Here is a 25581-nt window from a genome sequence, read left to right as displayed (position 1 = left end):
GCCTCGAGGGAAGACGCCAAGAGTAACCAAGTATGCAATGTGCAGCGCACACATTGTCGCACGAAGAACCTGCCACACTAGAGGCGAAGAAGCTGAGCCCCAGGGAAGGTAGAGTCACTTACTTGAGGTCTGCCCAGCTGACAAGTCTGTCACCAAAACCCAGCTCAGCCAAGAGACCTCAGCTGAGCCACAGGCACCTCATGTGACAGGCATGGGGCAGCTATGGCCCTCCCTGTGTACACACTGTCCCCACTGCTCTTCTAGAACACCTTCCAACTTAAGGAACACTGCAAGTCTTGTTGGCCCTAGCCATATTTTCCAGGTCAGCCAGCAAAGCAGAGGTGGAAAGCAGACCACCCTGCTCCAGTCTCCCCGCAGGCTGCACGAGCTGAGGACCTCTGGCTCTCCACTTCTGAAACTCAGGCTCAAGCCCTCCTTTTTTCTGTAGGCAGGGCTGACTACAAGCTGGTGTTAGTCACATGCCACCAGGCATAGCTCCAGTTCCCCTCATACAGACGATAATATGGCTTTGCAGGAAGAGAGTTATAGGTGTAGCTTTGGTTGATAAAGCTGTGTGAATCTGGGCAAGTTATAACCTCTTCCTGAGCTCAGTTTCCTCATATTTAAAAATTGGGGAGCAGGGCAGCTCACACCTGTCGATCCCAGTAACTCAGGAGACTAAGGCAGGAGGACTGTAAGTTCCATGCCAGAGGAAGACCCTGTCTCAAAAACCCAAAATAGGGGCTGGAAAGACGGCTCAGCAGTTAAGAGTGCATACTGCTTTTTCAGAGGAACTCAGTTCAGTTCCTAGCACCTGTGTCAGCTGGCTCACAACTACCTATAACTCCAGCTCCAGGGGATCAGAGACTCTGGCATCCGTGGGTACCTGCATTTACATGCACATACCCATACAGACACAATTAAAAATAAAGCTGCCAGGCTTGGTGGAGCACACCTTTAATCCTAGCACTTGGAAGGCAGAGGCAGATGGATCTATGCGAGTTCAAGGCCAGCCTAGTCTACATAGCCAGTTCAGGCTAGCTGGGGCTACAGCAAAACCCTGTCTCAAAAAGACAAAAAAATAAAATACAGCAAAGCCAGGCATGGTGGTGCACACCTTTAATCCCAGCAGTAGGGAGGCAGAGGCAGGTGGATCTCTTGTGACTTAGAGGCCAGCCTGGTCTTCCAGATGACCCAAGTTCAATTCCTAGCACACATGGGGGGCAGCTCACAACTACCTCTAATCCAGCTCCAGGGGTTCTGACAGACGCCCTCTTTCTGGCTTCTGAGGGCACCTGAACATACATACTTAAAAATAAAACTTTAAAAATAAATAAAAATTCGTTGTTTTTTTTTTCCTTTGAGACCAGACCTCACTATGTAGCTGTGGTGTGGGGATTACAGACGTGCGCCAACCACAGCTGGTCTTGAGAATTCATGACTTAAGGATATCAGCTGGTGAAGCCCCATCTTGACCATCTCTCTATGCCAGGCCCTACGGGGATCATCTTACTGAAGAGTGGCTGTACTTCTGTCAGCTATCATATTACCCCATATCGATCCTTCCTCAAAATGAGGAAACAGATTAAATGACTCTAGTTGAGTCATCAAAGAGTTAAATGATTTACTCAAGATCACAGGGCAGGTTACAAGGTTGAGTCAGGACTGAAGGTCAGAGCTCTGATTCCAAATGGTATATGCCTCACTGCCTTACCTTTAACAGTCTGTAAGAGTCAGTGGGAAAACTGGTCAGGACACAAGGCAGAAAAACAGAGAGGTGCAGAGTTCTGGCTGTTCCGGTAAGGTGGGTACTGCTGATCTGCTTGGCCCAACCGTGTCTTTTTTTTTTTTTTTTTGAGGCTCTCCCTATGTAGCCCCAGTGGCTGGCCTGGGACTCCCTATATAAACCAGGCTGACCTCACAGAGATCCACCTGCCTCTGTGTCCTGAGTGCTGGGATTAAAGCCTGGCACATGAATTAGTGGTACTGGGAAGGCTGCCCTTGCTTACAGCATCAAACAGCATCCCTCAAGGCTGACAGCCCCTCCCCTTCTCCCATAAGGCTTACCACTGAAACGGACGCAGCTTTGCATTCTGCCTAGCACCTTCAGACCTTGAGTCCCTCAAACACTTCTGCACACTAAGCACAAAGCAGCTAAGTGGTAAGTCTCAGGTCCTAGGAAGAGGACAGAGATGGGACCAAGTGCCTCTAACCTCTCCAGCTCATCCACCTTCAGACTCAGCTGCTTATTTTCCTTCTGGGAAGCCTGCTGTTTCTCTCTCGCCATCTCCAGCTTGTCCCCCTGATGTTCGATCTAAAATGACAGGAACATATACTGGTTGATGAAGGAAACATGCCATAAAGGCAAAGCAGGAAGGAATTTTCTCTTCTCCTCGTGACCTGTCATTCACACCCAGGAAAGGGGCATGCTGCCCTTTTCAGGTGTCCAGGTTCAATACACAACCTGGAAGAGAGAGAACAGCAGGCACAGGACAGGCCCACTCCACTTTCCCATGAGAGGAAAACTGGCAGGATGCTGAAGGACAACCATGAAGCATTCTTGATCAGGCCCTTCGGAGGCCCAGAAGGGGCTAAAGCAGCGGTGAGAAGGTGGAAGCAGAGGCTCGGACATGCAGCAAACTGCGGAGCTTCACAGATTACGTTGTTGGTACCATGGACAGCATCTCCCCTGAACAGGGGACAGTGTAGCAAAAGGGAGGCGAAGATTTAAGCTGGCAAGTTTGAGAAGTTACTCCAAGGGCTGCTTTATGTGGGAGGATCAGATACCAGAACTCAAGACACTCAAGAACATTCAAGGTCAACACAGAAAGAGGCACATGTCTGAGGGGATGGGCCTGGGAACCACACAGAGCTAATATGGATATTAAATAAGTAGCTCTGTGACATAGGGACTCGCTGACCCCCTCCAGGCCTTGGGCTGCTACAGGGGAGTAACAAATACTTGACCAAGTTCCTAGGAGATATTTGAAATGAGAGCGGGCACTGAACATGGCAGGTGCTTAAGAAAAGGTAGCTCCTTCTATGATTACTCCAAGGAAAGAGGTCAGGAGAGTCTCAAGGAAGGCAGGCACGGTGGCACGTGGCTGTAACTCCAAGGCCAGACTGGGTTACATGAGACCGTGTCAAAGAACTAAAACAAACTAAAGGAGGTCACAGAGGAACGAGGGATGTATAATGTGCTGGACATGCAGGCAGGAGCATGGTCCAGCAGCCCACAGACAAAGGGCTGCTTGCTCGTCTCTCGGAACAGAATCTCAGACAGTCCATCTGCGAAGAATAGGAGAGCTGGTTAGAACTTGAGAATGATGGAACCAAGGAAGACGGTGGCCAAGTATCTGCCATGTCTCCTCTCCGTGGCTGTGGGGCGCAGAGAGCAGCAGACCAAGCAAAGCAGAAGCAGGCAGAGCAGGCTGGAGCACTGGTGGGCTGCAGCAGGGGACCCCAGGGCTCTGTCAGCGACGACTCCTACAGCTACAATCACTTGGTGCAAACACGCAGCATTTGGCACACCAGACTTTTATTTCACAGCACTGATGATAACTCACTCCTTTCAGAAATCGGCAGCCAAGAAAAAGGAGGCGGTCGTCCCTTGGGGCTGTGCAGCTCATCTCGGTAAGCGGGACCCTGCTCGGGCCAGTTCGTGAGATCCCTTCTGCCAGTCCCTTACCCGGCTGCGCAGGTCTGAAATGATGGCTGTGAGGTCGATGTTCTTCCTCTCGTAGCCCTGCAGCTGGTCTTGGCACTCGGCCAGCTTAGCCTCCGTGATCTTGAGGATGTCAGGCAGCTGTTGCAGGTCAGCCAGCTGGGACTGGAACTGCCGGCGGGCCTGAAGCAGGAAGAGAAGCCTACTGTTGGCATGGTCCTGGCTGTTGGTGACCAAGCATAGTCCTCTAGAGTGAGAGCCAGGCTGCCTCGGTCTCCAAAGACCTTGCAAAACTCACAGGCAGCCACAGCCTCCCACAGGCCAAGCAGGTGTGCAGCTGTTCCCCGCAGGGTTCACCTGCATCTGCCCTTAAGGCCTTCAGCTTAACTGATGGCCTTTAGCAATCAAATGTCAGTGGCAACTGCAGTAAACACCTGGACTGGGCATCGTCCTAAGGGCGCTCACTTAACTTGAACGGTACCATGGGTGTGCATGTAGCCATATGAAGACACAAAGCATACAGGGAGCAAACCTATTTGTTGAGGTCACTCAGCTAAAAACCTGGAAAAGCCAGGCTTAAAGGCTAGTCTGACTCCAGAGCCCCTAGGACGGTAGCCACTGTGCTACAGGTCAGAGAAATAAGACAGACCTGGGCCCACTCCATCCTTAGGCTTCACAAGACTGAGCACCAGAAACTGGCAGTGAGCGGCAGAGCCTGACTCGGCCTGTCTCTGAGGTTACCTTTAAGGTGATCACTACACTTCAGTCGGCCAACATCTCTAAAAGAAAATGATCTTTCCAAAGGAGACAGGAGGTATATTTACGGATGCCGCAATACCAGAGTCCACGTAGAGTGAAACAAGCAAGCCAAAGCCCCAGCTGTGTCCGTTTGCTGCTTTAAAGCAACAAGTGTTTTGATTTTGTTTTCTTGAGGAAATGGAAAAGGAAAAAAACCACAAGGGAAGAAAAGGAAGAAAGCATGAGAGAAAAGGGGTGGGGGGAGAACACACACACACAGGGGAGACACCACACACATACATACACACACATACACACACACACAGGGGAGGACACACACACACACACACACATACATACACACACATACACACACACAGGAGAAAGCACCTGAAGAAAGACAGCTGAGGTTGTCCCCTGCCCCTCCCCACATACACACACACACACACACACACACACACACACACACACACACACCAAGCAGACCAGACCACCAGAGGAAAATCTGGACCACAGTCACCCCTGTGGTCCGAGTCAGTCAGGGTCAAAGGCACCAGTGCACTCAGTCACTGAAATCAGATGCTTCAACAGGGTAGTGAAGAAGGAAGGGAACAGTACCGCCTCGATCTCTTTGTTCATCTCATCCTTAAGAATCTTGTTTTCTTTGTCACAGCGCTCTAGCTGGGCAGCCACTTCATCAGCCTCCAATCTGGTTTTCATCACCTGGGGACCAAAACCACAATGGGCCCTCCCAGACAGAGCCACCTTCCACCCTCACCCTTCCCGGAGAGGCCTGGCAACCAGCTGCCAGCCTGACGGAGCAGGAGGACATGCAGGGACCAGATGCTTCGGGGCCCGACTCACCTGGCTCTTATAGTTGTCGATCATCCCCTCATAGTTTTTCACCGACGCCTTCAGCTGCTGGACCTCCAGGTGGGCCTGATTGAGCTTGTCCTCCATTGGGGTGAAGCTAGCCTGGAGAAGGGATGGCTTGTGAGCAACCAGCAGGAAGGTCCCTGGTGGGGCTTCCCACCCTCAGACCACCTCTAGGAACCAGCAAAGGAACGACCCTGAGACTCAAGCCCCCAGTGATTTTCATTTGAGAGGCTCTAGGTAAGTCTTAACTCCTAATGTAGTCACCTCCATGGATAGACATGACAACATTTCTTATTCAAAAGGCAACAGAGGATCATTAAAGGAAATGGAGGGTTGGGTGCAGCCAAGTGGTATTGGAAGGCTTGCCTAGCCTGCACAAGGCCCTGGGTTCAATTCCTAGGTGGTGAAAATTAATACAAAACCAGGACACATTAATCACAGGTCCAAGGCCTGGGATTTGGCTATATATCTATTGTGCTGTAACATTTTCTTCAGAAAACTATGTATTATATCCTTTTTACTAAGTTTGTAAAACACTTTTTTTTTTGTTTGTTTTTTTGTTTTGTTTTGTCTTTTTGAAGCAGGGTTTCCCTGTAGCCCCAGCTGTCCTGGAACTCACTATGTAGACCAGGCTGGCCTTGAACTCACAGAGATCCGTCTGCCTCTGCCTCCCAAGTGCTGGGACTATAGGCATGCGCCACTATGCCCGGCTTCATTCATTTTTTTTTTTTTTTGAGACAGGGTCTTACTATGTAGCAAGCCATGGCTGGCTTGGAACTTGCTACATAGATCATGCTGGCCTCTTAGTCAAAAAAATCCACCTGCCTCTGCCTACCAGGTGTTGGGATTAAAGGTATGTGCAACCACACATGGCACAACATACTTTTTAAAAATTAACAATATGTTGTGAACCTCTTTTTCAGGACAATGAATTCCCCTTGTTAAATTAGATACTTAATGCTTACCTTTGATAAGACACTATAAATCATGGTATTGCAAAGCAATAAAATAAGACGTAACAGAGAGAAGAGCGGGGAGGGGGGAAAGGGGAGAGAAGGGGAAATTGGGGGAGAGAGTTCAAGCACATGAGTGCTGGGTGTGGTGGCTCATGTCAATAACCCAGTTCCAGCACTCAGTGAGCTGAGGCAGGAGAGCTGCTGCAAGTTTGGGACTAATCTAGGCTACATATAAAGTTTGAGTCTAGCCTGGGGTACATAACGAAACATTGTCTCTAAAAAAGAAAGGGGGAAAGGAGGGAAGGAAGAAAGAGAAAAAGAAAAGAGCTAAAACTTAAAACACTGACCTAAAAAGACATCCGTGAAATATGGCCAAGTAAGAAATGAGCTGTGGGCACAGGCCAGTGCTTGTCTAGCATGTGCAGGCCGTGTTCCATGCTCAGCATCATGGAAAAGAAAGAATCAAAGAGAGAAAAGCAAACGGGGCTGGGGGGGACTTGAATACATATTACTAGGTTACTTTCAAAGGGGAGAATCTAGAAAAGCACTTCCACTGTTGACAGAGACCTTCACTTGGTATCACAGATCTGAGATGGTTTCTGTTTTGGGAGCTGAGGAAGGAACCCAGGGCCTCAGTGCATGCAATGCACATGCTATGCCATGGAGTACCACCCCACTTCTATAAGAGGACACACTTCTACTGGCAGATATCATTTTCCAGGGCTACAATATATTATTCTGTAGACACGTACCAGACTATAATTAATCCCTAAGTGTTAAACTGGAGGTTATTACTCTTATTTGAGACAGGGTCTCTATGTATCCTAAGCTGGCCTGGAACCCACTATGCAGTCGTCCATGCTGATTTTCAGCTTCCTGTATGCCACACTCCTGGCCCCTTGGAGGTTATTTTCACCTTATCCAACAAACGTAGTACAACAAAAAGATACTGCCACACTCCCACCAGAGTGGTAAAAATAGAAAAGACAATTCCAAGTGTTGGCAAGGAGACAAAGAGCACACGCTGACTCCATGTGCCATGAACAGGCCCATCAGGTGTCCACCACTGCTTTCTTGCTTGGCAACATCCACTGAAGTGGAGCCACCTGACGGACTGGCAATTCTATTTCAAGATCCCACACACCAATGTGTACACCAAAACATGCCCACGGCACCATGGAACAAAATAAAATGTCCACCAACAGTCAGACAGACAAACACGTGGCAGATTCACCTCATGGAACCCACCTACGGCACTGGGGAATAAATGACTCATGTGCAAATGCAAACCACTCACCAGTCAGACTGTATGAATCTGCGAAATCCAAAACCAGGCAGCTCACCTGGGACGACACAGCTGCCTTTACAGGGGTCAGTTATGAGGAGAGGACACCGGGGCGCTGGTAAATTTCAGTGACTGAAGCTGTGCTGACCTTATGAAAACTTTAGGATTTACAAACCTTCCTACACAATACTTTCTGGAAATTGATCTTGCCAAGCAAAATAAAAATTAGGCAGGTGGATTTCTGTGAGTTCAAGGCCAGCCTGGTCTATACAGTGAGTTCTAGGCCATCTGGGGCTACAAGGGAGACCCTGTTTGAGACAAGCTCCCATTCTGTGGCCCAGGCTGGCCTCCAAGGTATGGTAATCTTCCTGCCTCCGCCTTCTGACTGCTGGGATTACAGATGTGCACCACAATAGCCAGTCTCCAGAGTCAGATTCCAACTTATATCTCAATTCTAAACACCTGACTTTTTTTTTTTTTTTTTTTTTAATGTGTATGCATGTGTTGCCTGCATGTAGGTCAGTGCACCGGTGTCATGCAAACCCCACAGAGGTCAGAAGAGGCTGTCAGATCCCCTGGGACTGGAGTTACAGACAGTTGTTAGCTGCCATGTGGGTGCTAAGATTCGAACCTGGGTCTTCTGTAAGAACACCCAGTGTTCTTAACCACTGAGCCATCTCTCCAGCCTTCAAACACCTGACTTTTAAATTAAAAAACTTTATTACGCTTATTTATTGCGTGTGTGCGTGTGCGTGTGTGTCACTGCATACCTGTGGGAGTCAGAAAAGGCAACTTGGAAAACTTGCTCTTTCCACTAAGTGGGTCCCAAGAATCAGAAACGGGTGCTCGGGCTTGGCAGAAGAGGCCTTCACCATATGAGCCATCTTGCTAACCCCCAACACTTAAGATGTTGGGGATCAAATCCAGTGCCCCAGACATGCTAGGTAAGGCTCTACACAACGAACTATACCCCTTGCCCTATGTCCTTATTCTTTCCCAAATGAAGGTAATACACAGCTGAGAAGTGGAAAATGAGAAAGCACACAGGGCCCAGGAGGCCCTGAGCCAAAGTCAGTCCTGCCCTGTGGGCGTGAAGCAAGGAAAGGTGTGAGCCTTTCACATACCTGCACTCTCACTAGGCCCTACAGCTGGTGAGAGGCAGCACCAGGACTCACTCCAGAGCACTCTCTTTAACAGCACTAAGTGCTTGAGGGTCCTCTAAGACCCCCTGGCTCATTTCCATGCCCACCGAGGCCAGCCTGCCCTTGGTCTTGCTAGTCACCACCCAAATGCCCTCGCAGCTCCCACGGGTCGCCTCCAGACCTTCAGCCTCTCGTTCTCCAGCTTGAATGCAGAATACTCAGCGGTCTGCCGGTGCAGTCTCTCTACAAGGCTGTCCCGGTCTTCCCGCATCTTCTCCTCCAAGCTTTGTTGCTGGTTTACGAGATCTGTCACTCGACTGGACGATTACAAAAGTAACAACACAATAAATATCCAGGTTTCTGTGGGAATGGAGCAGAGTTGCCGCTCACCCCCAAGACCATCCCATGCTGTCTGCTTACTTCCCAGTCTCAGCACCAAGAAACAGGTATCCCACAACTGTGTCCCACCTCCACCTCCATATAACATCCTTTAAGATCTGTGTCCCACGATCCCTCTCTGGAAACCATTACCATTTAGCCATGCGGTTACATGCGTCCATCCTGATCTCAAGGTAAGACACAGTCTTCCCAGGTTTCAGCACCTCGGGCCCCATCTTTTCTTGGTTAACATTAGGACAGAGTTCTCTGGAATCTCCCTCAATATCCAGGTGGGTAGTCAGGGACTATTGTTCAGGCATTCCTCACCCAGGCTCTTGGCACACTTGGCTTTTACCCCCCACAGCAAGGCCTATTCCTGTGTGGACTCCAGCAAGCACTGTAGAGGTTCAGGTGACAGGAGCCAGCTACAGGGCCGGCTGCTGCCCCAGCTCCTCCTCCCTTGTGTCTACCATCAGCTCAAGTTGGCCTCACTGGTGTGCCAAGGTGCCGCAACCTCTGACCTCTGCACAGGGTTCAGTGATTGACTGACTGATTGATTGATTTATATATTTATTTACTTACTTACTTTGGTCGTTTTGAGACAGGGTCTCCCTGTAGCCCCAGCTGGCCTGGAACTCACTATGTAACCCAGGTTAAAGGTGTGCAGCATGCCCAGCTTCCAGCTGTATTTTTTATTTTATTTTATTATTATTTGGCTTTTGTAGTGAAGGACATGGAAAGGAAGTCATTCTAGACAAGTGTTCTACCACTGAGCTATGAGCCTAGCTGAGTACTCTTCACTTGGAGGCCAGCATTTGTCAAGTGTTTATTGAACACTGACTGGGTCCAACCCCACATACTGAATTTCACCCAGTAACCTACTACTCGCCCACAAAAGCCTAGTTCACACTCCCCTCCTGGGAGCAGCCCTTCTCTGACCTCTCATCTGCACCAGGTACCCTTCCTGATCTTGTCTCCTGCTAGACAGAGAATTCCCTGCAAAGAACACCCAGTGCGTAGGGGGGCTGGAGAGATGGCTCAGCGGTTAAGAAAACTGGCTGTTCTTGCAGAAGATCCAGGTTCAAACCCCAGCACCACATGACAATTAACAACTGTCTGTAACTCCAGTCCCAGGGGATCGAACAGCCTCTTCTGTCCTCCGCATGACAGGGGTGAAGTTACCCACCTTACCTACGTGCAGGCAATACACGCATATACATAAAATAAAAACTATAAATAAAATATTTTTTTTAAACCCAATAAGGAATGCTAACTTATGCCCAGCTAGCTTCCCTTGGGGATTAGAGTGCAGCTACAGCAAAGTCTGTCTGCTGGAAGGCTCTTGGGCAGTGGATTTAAAAAAAAGAACACCTGGCGCATGGCGGGTTTTCAGCCCGTTTGCTGCGTTGGGGAAACACAACAAAGACACTTTCCTAAAGAAGGCTTTCCTCATGGGGGACTCTGTTAGCTCCCAGTGACCAGCTGGGCCTCATCTCGACAGCACACAGGGCAGGTACCGCAACTTATAGTTGCACAGGCTAGCATGTGCACATTGCTCTAAACGTTCTTTTGGGATGAGCAAATGACTATGGCTAAAGAGCAACTGAGGTCGTTATGACAGCTCCGTCAGTGGAAAAGCAGGTGTCTGTCCAGTTACCCACACCTTGAAGGCTACTGCTGCCTCCACTCCCCTGCCATACCACTGACCGGCTGATAGGCAACACTGGTCAGACAATGGAGAAGGCACAGGGATTACCAGTCAGATCATCCCCCAAGATCAAGGAGAAAGACACTAGTGTGTCCATGCCCTGCTGTACAGGCTGAGGCCAGGCTTAGGCCTCCATGATGGAGGAAGCCTATTCCTTCAAGGGTACCTATGAGTGGAGGAGGCCAAGCCTAGAGCCAGAGCCTGGTTCAGAGCTCCCCACATCTCAACACAGTACAACCCTAACCTACACTGTACACTGCAGAGACCACAGCTGCTGCCAGAGCCTTCAGGACCCTGTGCCCCTTCCACCTGTTCCTCAAGTCCCTCACTCCTAATAGGTAGACATACTCGTTTAGGACAATAATTTCCAACTCGAGGTCTCCTTTGTCTTTCACAACCTGGTTGTAACGGCTCCTCCATGACTCCAGAGTAGATAAAGCTTCAGCAACATATAGGTCCTAGGAACACAGACAGCAAGGCATGTCAATCTTGTCTCAACACCCAGGCTACAGAGGTGGGGCTGGGCTCCCCTAGATAATATGGGCCTTCCTTGGCAGCGTCTCTCCAGACGAGCACACTGGGAATAGGGGACTGGGCTGAGCACCCAGACTCCCAGCATCATGTGCATCCTGTTGGCAGATCCCAAGCCAGTCTTCTGACTACAAGGTGGGTGTGTCCGACAGTCCTGGCCCTCTAGTCACCTGCATTTCCCGGAGTCATTGTCCTCCCGGCTCATTCACCCTGCATCTGTCTGCCCACTCATCTCCTGTGTCCTACTGCCCACACGCAGTGCTCCTCCAAAGGTGGGGCAGGGGTCCAAGCCCGCTACCTTGTCGGCAAGCTGCACGTGCAGCTGCTCGGCGTACTCCTCACTCTTCTCGGCTCGCTCCTTCTGGGCTCGGATGGCCTTCTTCAGGGTCTCTTTATCTCGGTCTCCCTTCTGCTTCAGTTCCTTTAGCTGCTCCATGATGGCCTCCACTTCTGCCTTGTGCTGGTTCCCACTGCGCTCCAAGTTCTAGAGGGCAGCAGCAGCAAGTAAGGGGTGGAAAAGACAGCAGGGTGGTGTGGAAGGCAGAGGGGTCAAAATGGCACAAGCAAAACTTGGGACTGAGGGAGAGGAAGCCAGATCAGCAGCTGAGTGAGGACGCCAGCCTCCAGGGACAGGGATAGAGCCATGGCCCCCAGTTTTCCTCTCTGGATCTCACAAACCATGGAGACCTTTTGAAATCCTCTGAACTGGTCAAGTGATCAGATACTTAGGTGACTCAGCAGATCTGCTACCTCGGAACCCTTGGGAGTATTTGAGACTAGTGACTTCCTCGGGTAGTCGTCTGTGACTAAGAGAGTGACAGGCTCAGAAACACGACACCCAACCTTGTCATTGCTGGGAGGGGACAGGCCAGCCCTCCAGGCTCTCTCTGTCTACTGCTCCTGACGTTAGCCTACAATCTCTCCAGTGCACAGGAGCTTCGGCAGTAGTTGTCCCCTGAGCTCTGGGGCACATTTCCTGGGTGGGATCCCCTGCGTCAGGCCACTGTGCTAGGTGGGAGGGGACAGGGCCCGTGGCTGCCTCCCCCGCCCCCCCACCCAGGAGCAGCAAGCACCTTGATCTGCATGCACAGGCGACTGTTCTCTGCCTCTTTGCACCGAAGCTGCGCCTGTAGATGCCCACGCATAGACTCCATGGACTTCGAAAGCTCGGAGGCTGACTTTGCTTGAGCCTGGGAGACAGAGGAGGGGATGGAGTCAGCTGCAGCATGGCCCTGCACTCTGCTGGCTGGGACAGGACAGTGCTGGCACGGTACCTTCTCACACTGTATTTCCTGGAGGAGTTCTTCCACCTCCTTATCCTTGTCTTGCAGCAGTAACAGCAGGCGCTGGGAAAAAAACAGCCATATGTCCCCACAGTCAAGCAGAGGCGCCATGGCCACAGGCCCCACTGGCATAGAAACCCACTGGCACATGTCACTGAGACCCAGGTGGGAAGCACCTAGTCACTGAGACCCAGGTGGGAAGCACCTAGTCACTGAGACCCAGGTGGGAAGCACCTAACGTATACAATTTTTCTTAAAACAACTATGTATTTTTCAGTTAAAAAAAATTAACTGTATAGTCTAGCGTGGTGGTGCATACCTTTTGATTCCAGCACTCGGGAGGCAAAGGCAGGTGTATCTCTGTGAGTTCAAGGCCAGCCTGTTCTACATATCAAGTTCCAGGCCAGTTGGGGCTACAGAGAGAACCTGTCTCAAAATGACAAAATATATATATATATAACTGTAGAAAATACCGAAAAGCACAAAGAAACCCTAAGACCCTCCTGCCCAGCAATTACCAGTTTATACAAAATCAACGTCTTAAGTATATTTTGTCCTATAGCCTACTATTTCATTTATCACAATTAAAGCTATTTTATTATTTTTATTTTATGTGTATGAGTGTATTACCTAAATGTAGGTAAATACACCCACGTCGTGCACTGCCTGCGGAGGTCAGAAGAGGGCATTAGATCCCCTGGAACTGGAGTTACGGACAGTTTTTCACTGCCATGTGGGTACTGGAAACCGGGTCCTCTGCAAGAGCAGCCAGTGCTCTCAACCACTGAGCCAGCTCTCCTGCTCTAACTCTTCAACATCTTTTGAAATAGTTTCCATGTCTCAATGTCTCATAGCTTGGCAAGGCCTCCTGAGCTGGGAGCCTTGCTGGGAATGTACTAAGCAAGATTGTTACTGCACAGCTTCCACTCCTCCTTCAAATTCCTTTTTGATATAGTTTAATGAAAAGGAGAGCACTCCTAAGAAGGGGAGTGCGTTAGTGAGCTGGGGAAAAGCGTGCCCTTCAACACCCACAACGCATCTGATGTAGGATGGGTCAGGCGGCAAGGCCAAGGGAAGCTCAGCCTTCACCTTCTTTTCTCTCTTGGAGACGTAGACATTCAAACAGCAGAGACTCCCAGTCTTGGGATTAAGAAGAAGCCTGTTAAACTTTGAATTCAAGCCAGCCAATATTTTGCCAAATTTATTAAGCCATGGACCGCCTTTATTCCTCACACCCATGAACCAACTTCTTACAGAACTTCAAATTCCCTACAACTTGCTGCCTTGATAGAGAATCCTGGTATAAGAATCACTGAACCAAAGGGGTGTGTGTGTGGTGGGGGGTGTGTGTGTGCATAAAATTTTGGGGGGGGAGGTCTTTTTGAGACAGGGTCTCCCTGCAGCCCCAGCTAGCCTTGAACTCACTATGTAGAGATCCACCTGCCTCTGCCTCCCAAGTGCCGGAATTAAAGGCCTGAGCCACCATGCCTGGCTAGGAATCCATTAATACAAATCCAGGGTTGACAGGGCCTGACAACTTAATGCCCCTCATTCTAGCTCCCACCCCCTCACACTGGTGCTCTACTTTGTGCCTTGAAGCCCTTCAATGATCACCTAGCCAGACAAGTCCAGTAGAGCAGGTAACGAAGTGTCAACCCATTTTATAGCTTAAAGAACTGTCACCCAGAGAAACGCTAGCCCAGAGGCTCTAGCCCCACTGTCCACCACCTCCATTCCCAGGAGCCCAACCCCCTGGCCACCTGTACCCTCTAGAAGCACAAGGGGTGCTGTGATTACCGCTTTCTCTGTGTCCGCCTCCGCCAGACGTTTCAGCAAAGTACCTTGTTGCTCCATTAGTCTTTCGGAATCCTTCAGTGGGTAGTAAAGCAAAAATTTAATAAATACAGAGCCTGCAGGTCACTAATGCTCTCCTAAGATGACATTTCTAACTTTACAAGTGTGCATATTAAAATCCCTCCGGCATACCCACCAGACCTTGGCCTGAAGCTGGCTTTTTGATGCTACACTTCCCAAGGCTTTTCTAGCTGGCTAGGAATTTACCTGGGCCTGCCCAGAGAAACTGAGCCATCTCCCTAGGCCCTGCAACTTTTGTTTTTAAAGAAATCTTTCTTGGGGCTGGAGAGATGACTCAGCAGTTAAGAGTACTGGATGCTCTTGCAGAGGATGCAGGTTTGATTTTCAGCACCCACATGGCAGCTTAACAATCATCTATAACTTCAGTTCCAGAGGACTCCAACAACCTCTTCTGACCTCCACAGCCATTGTAGCACAGGGGTGCACTTACATGCATGCAGGTAATACACTCAATACACATAAAATAAAAATATTTTTTAAAAAGGAAAGTGTGCTGGATAGCTTTAGTGTCAACTTGACACACCTGGGTTGAGGGAGCCTCAATTGGGGAACTGCCTCTATTGGACTGGCCTGTGGCCATGTCTGAGGGGCATCTTCTTGATGAATGATGTGGGAGGGCCCAGCCCACCGTGGGTGGCGCCACCCCTGGGAAGTTGGGCCTGTATTGTATAAGACAGCAGGCTGAACAGGGGCCAGAGGAGCAAGCCAGTAAGCAGCATTCCTCCATGGCCTGTGCTTCAGCTCCTGCCTCCAGGTTGCTGCCCTGAGTTCCTACCTTGGGCTCCCTGATGATCTGTGACTTGGCGATGTAAGTCAAATAGACCCTTTCCTCCCCAAGTTGGTGGTGGTCAGAGTGTTCTGTCACAGCAATGGAGAAACAAACCAGAACAGCCCCTTTATGGTTGGTGGGCCTGTTTGGATTCTGGAGGCAGTACATTCCTCATCTGGGTGTGTTACTACAACCCATATATCAAGTGACTTGGAAGGTAGCTACTTTTGAGTGGGGCCTGGAACAAGAAAGGGCCCTTCAACAGGTCCAGGCTGCTGTCCAAGCTGCTCTGCCCCTTGGGCCATATGATCCAGCAGACCCGATGGTGCTTGGGGTATCAGTGGCAGATAAAGATGCTGTTTGGGGACTCTAGCAGGCCCCCATAGGGGAATCACAGCAGAGGTCATTGAGATTTTGAAGTAAGGCTTTGCCTTCATCTGCAGACTATTCTCCCTTTGAGAGACAGCTCTTAGCCTGTTATTGGGCCTTAGTGGAAACTGAATGTTTGACAATGGGCTACCAAGTCACCATGCGACTGGAGCTGCCCATCATAAGCTGGGTGTTATCTGAACCCTCAAGCCATAAAGTAGGCCACACACAGCAACAATCCATTATCAAATGGAAGTGGTATATATGTGATCGGGCTCGAGCAGGCCTGGAGGGCAGAAACAAGTACATGAAGAAGTTGCCTATGGTTCCTACTCCTGTTACGATGCCTCCTGTTCTCAAGCATGCACCTATGGCTTCATGGGGTGTGCCCTATGATCCGTTGACTGAGGAAGAGAAGACTAGGGCTTGGTTTACAGATGGTTCTGCACGCTATGCAGGCACTACTCAGAAGTGGACGGCTTCAGCATTACAGCCAATTTCTGGAACAACCTTGAAGGACACTGGGGAAGGAAAGTCTTCACAGTGGGCAGAACTTCGGGCAGCGCACATGGTCGTGCATTTTGCTTGGAAAGAGAAATGGCCAGAAGTGCGATTATATACTGATTCATGGGCTGTAGCCAATGGTTTGGCTGGATGGTCAGGGACTTGGAAGGAGCATGACCAGGACAGCTGGGACTACAGGGAGACCCTGTCTCAGAAAGACCAAAAAAATAAATAAATAAAATAAAATAACATAAAAATAAAAAGGAAATCTTCCTCTGGGCATGGTGGCACACGCCTTTAATCCTAGCACTCGGGAGGCAGAGCCAGGCAGATCTCTGGATCTCTGTGAGCTCAAGGCAGAGGCAGGTGGATCTCTGTGAGTTCAAGGCCAGCCTGGTCTACATAGTGAGTTCCAGGACAGCTGGGGCTACAGGGAGACCCTGTCTCAAAAAGACCAAAAAAAAGGGAAAGCTTCCTTGAGATATAAATTTAGACATCATAAGTTAATACTTACTAAGTGTGTACAACACAATGACTGAAGTTAATGATACTGTACTTGAAATCTGCTCAGACAGAGCTTAAGTGCCCACATCAAGAAAAAGGGAACAATAAAAGGTAATCAAAGTTACATGGCTTGATTGTGGTACTCACTTCACAACAAATATGAAGGCTGAACATCTTAAATACATACAGCTCTTACCTGTCAGTTATACGTCACCAAGTTGGCAAAAGTAAATTAACAAAATGCAGAAATCAGGGACTTTTGGGTATACTGGCTTTTTTTTTTAATTGGTAAAATATGTAGGACAAAACTTGCTATTTTAGTCACATTAGACAGTTTGGGGACACGAAGGACATTCATGCACGTGTACCACCATCTCCACTTCCATTCACAGCAGCCCTGCAGCCACACCCCTGCACCTTCCCCACTGCCCTTGGCAACCACTAATCTGCTTTCTGTCTCTAACCTGTGTTTCCTCTGCTGGGACTTGAACTTGGAACCTCACACATCAGGCAAGCACTGTACCACTGAGCTATAATCCCAGCCTGTGCTAGGAAGTCACGGTCTTTGCCAAAAGCAGAGCTGCTGTATTAACTGACATTTCCCTACTTACCAGGGAGGCACAGCATCAGCTCAGATGTCTACCTGCCATTTACATTTCCTCTGATAACTGCTGCTCTTTCCTGGCCCCTGTTCTCACTGGCTGGATCTCTGGGACTGACCCTATTCTTCTTGACACCTGAACAAAGATCCCTTCAAGGAGGGAACAGTCTTGTTCCCTCTATGATCCCCAGGTCCCCTTCACAAGCCAAGAAGAGAGGGTTTCCTGACACCCAGTTTCCTGGGGCCCTGGGAGCTGAAAAAGGACAGCACTTAGCTTCTATAGCAACAAGAAGAGACAGAGGAACCCAGTCAGGGTGGTGTACACCTGAAATCACAGCACAGGGAGGATGCAACCTTCAAGGCTACTCAGAACCCCACAGTAAGCCCCTCCTCAAAAGGAGGAAGAAGATCAGGAAGACACAGACAGAGACGTGAACAGCTGAGAATAGTCAGTGAGCACAGGCTCTGCTGACCTCCGCGGTACTGCACGACAGGGCTACACTAACAGACATGCAGGCAATACATTCATATACATAAAATATTTAAAAAATATATATATACATATAAAATATGAGCACGAAGGAGAACTAAATGGACTAAGGCTTTCTGAAGATGCCACTCCCCCAGGATACAGCAGCACCTACGATTATGAGACATCTGCTGCACCCCAGGAACAATGGCAGTCCTTGTCCCTAAGTTCTCTCTTCCATGCACAACCCCAGAGTGGAAGACCTTCTGCCCATTTTATAGGTGAGAAATCTAAGGCAGGAATCACCTACCTGGAACCACTGAGCCAGAAATAAAGCAAATTTAACTACTACAGAGGAGAGTATGGCTATAACAAGTAAAATAAAAATAGATTCTAGACTTTTCTTTTTCTGACAGGTTCTCCTAATGTTGCTCAGGCAAGCCTGGAATCACTATGTAGTCCAGGCTGGACATGAATTTATGAACTTGTGATCATCCTGTCTCCACCTCCCAGACCTGTGCTACCATGCCCATCCAGAAACTCTCAAGTACAGCAGGATAGGTGCACATCAATACAACGTGACAGAAAAACCTGGCAGTAAGTGTCCCTCATGATTACAGAACACAGCAAGGAAATTCATCACTCTAGGCCTTAGAGGTAAGAGCAATGTCATAAACTATTAGCAAGGCTCCTGCAGTCTTGGCAATTGAGAGGCTGAGGCAGAAGGAGTGTCATGGGTTTGAGGCCAGCCTGGACTGCATTATAAGATCCTTGTCTCAAAACAAAAACTGTGAACCGAACAAAGTAAATTCAGAATGCATTTGACGCAACATAACTTTTTAAAAAGACTTTATTATCTTATGTGTATGAGTCTAGTGCCTGCATATAGGTAAGTGCACCCGTGTCGTGCAATGCCCATGGTGGACAGAAGATGCTGTTGGAGTTACAGTTATTAGCTGACATGTGGGTGCTGGGAATCAAACCCGGGTCTTCTGCAAAAACAATCAGTGTTCTTAACCACTGAGCCATTTCTCCAGCCCCAAAAGCAACATAATTTATGTGAAGTTTAAAAACACACTAACTAGGGGTTGGGGAGAGGGCTTAGTCGGCAAAGTGCTTGCTATGCAAGCCTCTTGATCAGAATTTGATCCCTAGAACCCACATAGTAGAAGGACAGAATTAACTCCCTCAAACTGTCCTCTGACCTCCACGCGCTGTGGGCAAGTGTCATATGCACACACAAAGAAACAAATGTAATAAAAGATGTGTTTTAAATCAAAGGAGGCAGACAGTCATTTCTGAGGATGACACTCAAGGTTGTCCTCTGATCCTACATACATAAACATGCACACACACTACAAAAAGAAGACATAATAACACTGATGTTGGTTGGGGATACATGTATAAGTAAACTATCAAGTTCAAGATGAAGTTTCCTTCTAGGGAGAACACGTAAGATTATCACAAAAGGAAACGTAAGTGATGGATACTGGAAGCTGCTCTGTGAGCATACCACTTTTCTTTTTTTTCCTGTTTTTATGAGACAGGGTGTCCCTGTAGCCAGAGCTAGCCTGGAACGCACTATGTAGACCAGGCTGGCCTCAAATTCACAGAGGTCCACCTGCCTCTGCCTCTTGAATGCTGGGGCTAAAGGCATATGCCACCAGGCCCACCATGACTTTCTATTACTCTGCATGTGTGTGTGTGTGTGTTATTTTAGGGAGATGGTAGAGGTATGAAATAGGTCTCACTCAACAGTCCAGGCTGCCCTACCTAGATACTTAGATACTCCTGGCCTCTGGCTCCTGCAGCTACAATTACCAGTGTCCACTTCTATGCCCAGTTTCAATTCTAGAGAAGGCTGGGCTACATAACAAGACCCTGTCTTAAAATACTGAAGGAAGAAAGGGAGGGAAAGAGAGAGGAAAAAAGGAAGGAAGGAAGAAAGGAAGTTAGGTAGGTTTGTTGGCTAACATGCTAAATAATATGAAAATGTCATTTCAGGGACTGGAGAGATGGCTCAGCGGTTAAGAACACTGGCTGTTCTTGCAGAAGACCCAGGTTCGAATCCTAGCACCCACATGGCAGCTAACAACTCCCAGGGGATCAGACAGCCTCTTCTGACCTCTGTGGGATCGTCTGTTTTCCTGCAGGCAACGTAACTTCGACCTTCTTTACGAACGGAAGCACTCCATTGTGTGTGTGTTCATTTGATCTTTCTTCTTGTGCTTCCACATGAATTTTAAGATTTTTAGTCCCAAAGTAGATCTTTAAGTTTAATTTTTAGTTTATGTGTTTGAGCGTATAATGCCGGCATGTGTGTAAGTGCACCCATGTCGTGCAATGCCCGTGGAGGACAGAGAGGTTTTGGATCCCCTGAAACTGGGATTATGGACAGTTGTTAGCTGCCATGTGGGTGCTGGAATTCAAACCCGGGTCTTCTACAAGAATAGCCAGTGTTTCTTTTTAAGATTTTATTTATTATTTTCATTTTATGTGTATGAGTGTATTGCCTACGTGTGGGTAAGTGTGCCAGTGTCCTGAACTGCCTGCTGCGGTCAGAAGAGGGCATTGGGTCCCCTAGAACTAGAGTTACAGACAGTTGTTGGCTGCCATATGGGTGCTGGAAATCAAACCTGTGTCCTCTGCAAGAGCAGCCAGTGCTCTTAACTACTGAGTCACCTCTTCAGCCCGGTTTATTAAAGAAATCAAAACCTATTTCTTAATCTTTTATTATTTTTAATTTATTTTTATTTTATGTGTATGAGTGTTATACGTGCATGTAGGTAAGTGCACCTGTGTCATGCAATGCCTGCGGAAGACAGAAGAGACTGTGGATTCCCCTGGAACTGGAGTTACGGACAGTTGTTAGCTGCCATGTGGGTGCTGGGATTTGAACCTGGGTCTTCTGCAAGAACAGCCAGTGTTCTTAACCACTGAGCCATCTCTCCAGCCCCGAGACTACCTGATTATTATCAGTCTTTTGAGAAATGTTCACTGGGCTGGGGATGTAGCTCAGTGGTAGAGCACTTGTCTAACATGCATTTAGCCCTGATTCAGTCCCCAACACTGTGGAAAGACAGAGATGTTTGCTAACCTACGAATACTCACAATTCCAAGGTACACACTCAACCAATGTCAAGCCACAGATGAACCAGTGTGCACACAACACGCGAGATACCCACATCAGCCCTTTAGAAAGAAAACAGGGGAGTGGACATCAGTTACAGCACAGCTGAGCCTGGAAGACATGGTACTAAGTGGATAAACCAGCCACAGAAAAAGGTGAGGGAGCCTCATTCATATGGAATCTGTAAAAGTCAAACACAGGAGCTGAGAGAAGGGCAGTGACCAGCGGCAACCAGTGAGATGTCAGGCAAAGTGTTAAAAATTCAGTTATAAAATAACAAGTTCTGGGGCTGGAGAGATGACTCAGTGGTTAAGAACACTGGCTGTTCTTGGAGAAGACCAGGGTTCAAATCCCAGCATACACATGGCAGCTAACAACTGTCCTTAACTCCAGTTCCAGGGTATCCAACAGCCTCTTCTGTCCTCCGTGGGCACTGCACGAATTGGTGCACTTACCTACATGCAGGCAATACATGAATACAAATAAATTAAATAAATAAATAAATAATAAATAAATAAATAAATAATAAAATAACGAGTTCCAGACCCACTGTGCAACACGGAGACTATTGGTAACATATTGTATACCAGGAAACCGCTAAGAGTAGCTTTTAAGTGCTCTGATCACAGATAAAAATGAAGGGTGTAACACCCAAGTTAATTAGCTTGAGTTAGCCACTTTATAATGTACATGTTCCAAAACAGCCTGTTGGAGCCAAGTGTAAGACCTGTAAACCCAGCACCAAGGAGTACAGACAGGAAGACTGCTGTGAGTTTGAAGCCTGCCTGAGCTACAGAGTGAGACATTCACTGCCGCCAAAGACTACTGCACTGTTCTCCCCCAACACCCATGGTTTTGTTTTTCCCAGACACAAGGTCTCACTATGTGGCTCTGAATGGCCTCTTTCTCTCTATGTACACCAGGTTGACCTCGAGGTCCTCTGCCTCTGCCTCATGAGTGCTGGGATGAAAAGCGTGCACCTCCATACCACACTCCCTGCCTCTCAAAGTCCAAGCTTAAATCTGTATTAAAACTGGGGGATGGGGACATGATTTAGTGATGAAGAGCACTGGCTGCTCTTGCAGAGGACCCAGATTCAGTTCCCATGCCCCACATGGGAGCCAACAACCATCCTTAAGTTTCAGAGGATAATGCCCTCTTCTGGCCTTCACAGGCACTGCAAACACATGATGCACATGTAGGCAAAACACTCATATACATAAATAAAAATAAAAAATACATCTGTAAACATTTACCTCCTTTCTTAAAGGATTTTTAAAAAATTTTTAATGTTTATTTTATACGTATGAGCATGTAGTGTCCACAGAGACCAGAAAGCATCAGACGACTGTGTGTTGACATGTAAGTATTGGGAACTGAACGAGCCTGGGTCCTCTGCAGGAACAGCAAGTGCTCTTAACAGTGAGCCATCTCTCTAGGCCCCTCCTGGCCATCTCTCCAGTCCCCTCCCCCACCAAACTAAATCTATATTAAAACCATAATAAACTGTAACTCTGCTTTGAAAGAAAAGCAGGGCTAAGGGTACAGCCCTGAGGTTGGCTACTGTGGAACAATAAATGTCTAACAAAATATCCATTAGAGCTCATGATGGTGGGAGGTAGATGGAGGCGGAAAGGTAGGGGTTCAAGGTCATCCTTGGATACAGAGCAAGTTTGAGCTCAGCCTAGGTTACATAAGATCCTGTCTCAGAAAAAAAGAGACCTGGAAATGGCTCAGCAGTTAAGAGCACATACTCTTGCAGAGGACCTGAGTTCAATTCTCAGCAACCACCTCAGGCGGCTCACAACCACCTTGAGGAGCCAACACTTCTGGCTTCCATGGGCACCTGCATTCTGGTACACAGACATACACATATCCACATCATTTAAAATAAAGATCAGAAAAAAATTTTTAATTTTTCACAGGGGGACCTGAGAGCTGGCAGAGCAGGTAGAAGCACTTGTCATGCAAGCCTCACCCCCTGGCCTCACCCCCTGGCCTCCACATAAAGGTGGATGACCATTCCACAGGTCCACTCACCTCCACATGTGCACCACGGCACACAAGCACACACAATGATGGCAATGTTTTAGAAGTACATATCAGAAAACGTCTGCTTTGTGGTACTGGAGACTAAACCCGGCCGTCTGAGTGCTAGGCAAGGGCTCTGCGTGGAGCAGCTTCAGCTTTTCTTTCCTTCCATTTTCCTCTGGCTTTTTAAAAATTGTATTTTGAGACAGGGTCGTACGATATAACCAAGACTGGCCTAAAACTTGTGCTACTACGCCTCAGCTTCTAGAGGGCTTGCATTACAGACTTCAGAGGATAACTTCAAAAACTGGAGTCACTGGCCATTACTCACTTCTCTACTTAAAAAAAAAAAAATGCAGGTCTGAGCCCAGTGTGGCAGCTGATACTCAGGAAGCTGAGGTGGAAAGACTGTGAGTTTAAAGCTAGCTTGGGCTTCATATTGAAATTTTTTTATATATATATTTTTGAGACAGCGTCTCCCTGCAGCCCAGCTGGCCTGCAACTTACTATGAAGACTAGGCTGGCCCTGAACTCACAAAGATCCACCTGCCTCTGCCTCCCGAATGCTGGAACTAAAGGTATATGCAACCACACCCGGCGGACCTTATTCTACTTTTATGGAAAAAATGAATAAAGGAAAGAAACTGCTAATAGTCCTAGAGTTTCTGATTGTCGTGCTGGTTGTAGAATGCTATGAATACAATATTGAGGACAATAAGACTGCAGGACTTCTGAAAAGTGGAGAGTTTTAAAATGTGAGATTGCAGGGTAATGTGGTCTCCTTGGCTTCCAAGCCCTGATTCAAGGCTTGATGACTCAGTGAACTGTTCGTATAAGAGGATTACTGGAGGAACAACACAGTCTTTACAGAGGCTCCTTGTATTTAAAGAGGGAAGCAATTTAAAGATTAAAAAAATAATGTTCAGCTTCTCTTTCTCAGGGAGGGAGGGAGGGAGGACAAGGAAGAGGAGGAGGAGAAGAAAAAATTCAGGCCCAGAACTTCCTTCTCCCCGGGACCCTGGGCTGGGCTTAAAAAGCCCTCCCAGCTGCCCTTCCCCTGACCTCCGTGGTCCTGCTGTTTGGCCTGACTTCAAGAACAGCCACAACAGTACCAAGGGCTTAAGTCTCTCCCTGGTCCTCTTTGGCCAGACTCCCATAGAATCTCCTTGTACAGACAAGGGCAGGACTCAGTGGGCAGGTACTACAGAAGGTGTGCTGAGCCCAAGAGCTGCAGCTGGAGCCTAGCTCAGGTACTCACCTCTTTGCAGTGCTGGTCCCTCAGCAGGTCTCGGAGGGTGCGGTTGGTCTCTTCAAATGTGCTCAGCTTCTGCAGGAGAAGCTCCTTCTGCCTCGTTAGGGTGTTGATGTCCGTGCAAGTCATTTGTTTCTCCTGGAAGAAAAATGTGTCTTACATGGAGAAGGGGGATAAGCAAAGACACAGGCCCACAAGAGGCTCAAGAGGTGCTGGTGCCAGAAAGCCCAGGCATGAGGAGCTGAGCCACTGAAGTCAAGGGAAAGCTTTCTAGAGATGGGCCTAGGGAAAGAAAGAAGGTGGAAGGGCCAGGAGGGCTCAGAGCAGGTATGTGTGGTGAGGGCAGGCATCCTTCACGAGGCTAAGGCAATAGCAACACCTGGTGACTGACATTTGCAGGAATCAACCACATGCCTTGACTCAGTATGATCCCAAGTGATCCATGATGCCGTCTCCTCAGAGGCCCTGGTCACCAGAGGTCATCTTCAAGGACCAAAGCCCAGGAAGTGAGAGTGGGGGTTGGGAGCTGAGTAAGGTGTGCCCTCCCTCTGCCTAGAGATGTCATAAAGTCAGCCTGATGACTGCGTAAAGCGCCCCCCCTTGCCCCCACCACACCCCATCCCAGGGCTCCACCTACAGTTTTCAGCTTCCCGATGGTATCCTTTAGGGCCATGACTTGTTTGGCGGCAGCCGCTCCATCCATTTCTGCCTCCACTAATTTGGACATGAGGCACTCCTTCTCCTGCTGGAGGTGTTTCTTCTGGAGACTGGGGCCAGAAAGAGAGGGGTCATGAACCCTGGGCCCTGCCTGCCCAGAGCTCTGGGGCCCACCTCACAATGCCCTGCGAGGCACCCTCCTGCCAGGGAACAGTGGGGGAAGGGGTGAGGTGGCCCCTCCTGCCCAATGGCCTTCTAGAAGGATAAGGGCCCAGAAGACACACCTGCCTGGTATTAGAGTGGGGCCTCTACCCAGGAGACACCACGGCATGACCCACAACTGCAGGCTCTTGAGCTCTGCCATGCTCTCCAATGGTGCGGGCAAGCTTCATCACAGATTCATAGATTGTTTTCTTTTTCTTGGTCTTTTTGAGACAGTCTCCCTTTAGCACCAGCTAGCCTGGAACTCTCATGTAGACCATGGGGATTTGGCTACCTCTGCCTCCCGAGTGCTGGGACTAAAGGCTTGCACCACCATGCCCGGCACGAATTATTTTTTTAGTTGTTTGAAATGGGGTCTCATGTAGCCCAGGCTGGCCTTGAACTTGCTATGTAGTACAGGCTGGTTTTGAACTCCTGATCCTCCCACCTCTACTTCTCAGTGCTCTGATTACAGGCTTGAGCCACCATGCCTGGTGACTGCTCGCAGCTCTTAAAACCTTCCTACAGCTCCCAGTTTCCTCAAAGTATTCTGAAACTGGCTGGAGGTGTGGCTCAGCCGTAGAGCACTGAGCATGCTCCAGCCTTGGGTTCTACCTCTTACAACTGAAAAAACAAAACAAAACAAAAAAGCTGCTCT

The 25581-nt window shown here is 48.6% G+C and overlaps 1 protein-coding gene across 8 annotated transcripts in view; it reads right to left on the bottom strand.

Annotated features, from left to right (window-relative positions):
• Positions 1 to 3521: 3521 nt before the first annotated feature.
• Positions 3522 to 25581, bottom strand: part of Odf2 (outer dense fiber of sperm tails 2) — a 35795-nt gene continuing 13735 nt past the window's right edge. For 7 of the 8 annotated variants that reach the window (XM_029568746.1, XM_029568744.1, XM_029568743.1 and 4 more), the window contains 11 exons: positions 24703 to 24832; positions 24072 to 24203; positions 14359 to 14430; positions 12553 to 12624; positions 12352 to 12468; positions 11577 to 11762; positions 11096 to 11205; positions 8843 to 8978; positions 5267 to 5377; positions 5021 to 5125; positions 3522 to 3847 (listed from right to left, as the gene is read on the bottom strand). In XM_029568746.1, the coding sequence (XP_029424606.1) occupies positions 3626 to 3847; positions 5021 to 5125; positions 5267 to 5377; positions 8843 to 8978; positions 11096 to 11205; positions 11577 to 11762; positions 12352 to 12468; positions 12553 to 12624; positions 14359 to 14430; positions 24072 to 24203; positions 24703 to 24832 (1393 nt within the window). In that variant the 3' untranslated portion in view covers positions 3522 to 3625. Of the gene's footprint in view, positions 3848 to 5020; positions 5126 to 5266; positions 5378 to 8842; positions 8979 to 11095; positions 11206 to 11576; positions 11763 to 12351; positions 12469 to 12552; positions 12625 to 14358; positions 14434 to 24071; positions 24204 to 24702; positions 24833 to 25581 lie in introns of all 8 variants that reach the window. The other variant, XM_029568742.1, reaches the window with a different exon arrangement.

This window comes from Nannospalax galili, unplaced genomic scaffold (assembly GCF_000622305.1).
Source record: "Nannospalax galili isolate Female #2095 unplaced genomic scaffold, S.galili_v1.0 scaffold300, whole genome shotgun sequence".
NCBI lineage: Eukaryota > Metazoa > Chordata > Mammalia > Rodentia > Spalacidae > Nannospalax > Nannospalax galili.
The sequence above is the reverse complement of the archived record's forward strand: the minus strand, read 5'-3'. Positions and strand labels throughout refer to the sequence as shown.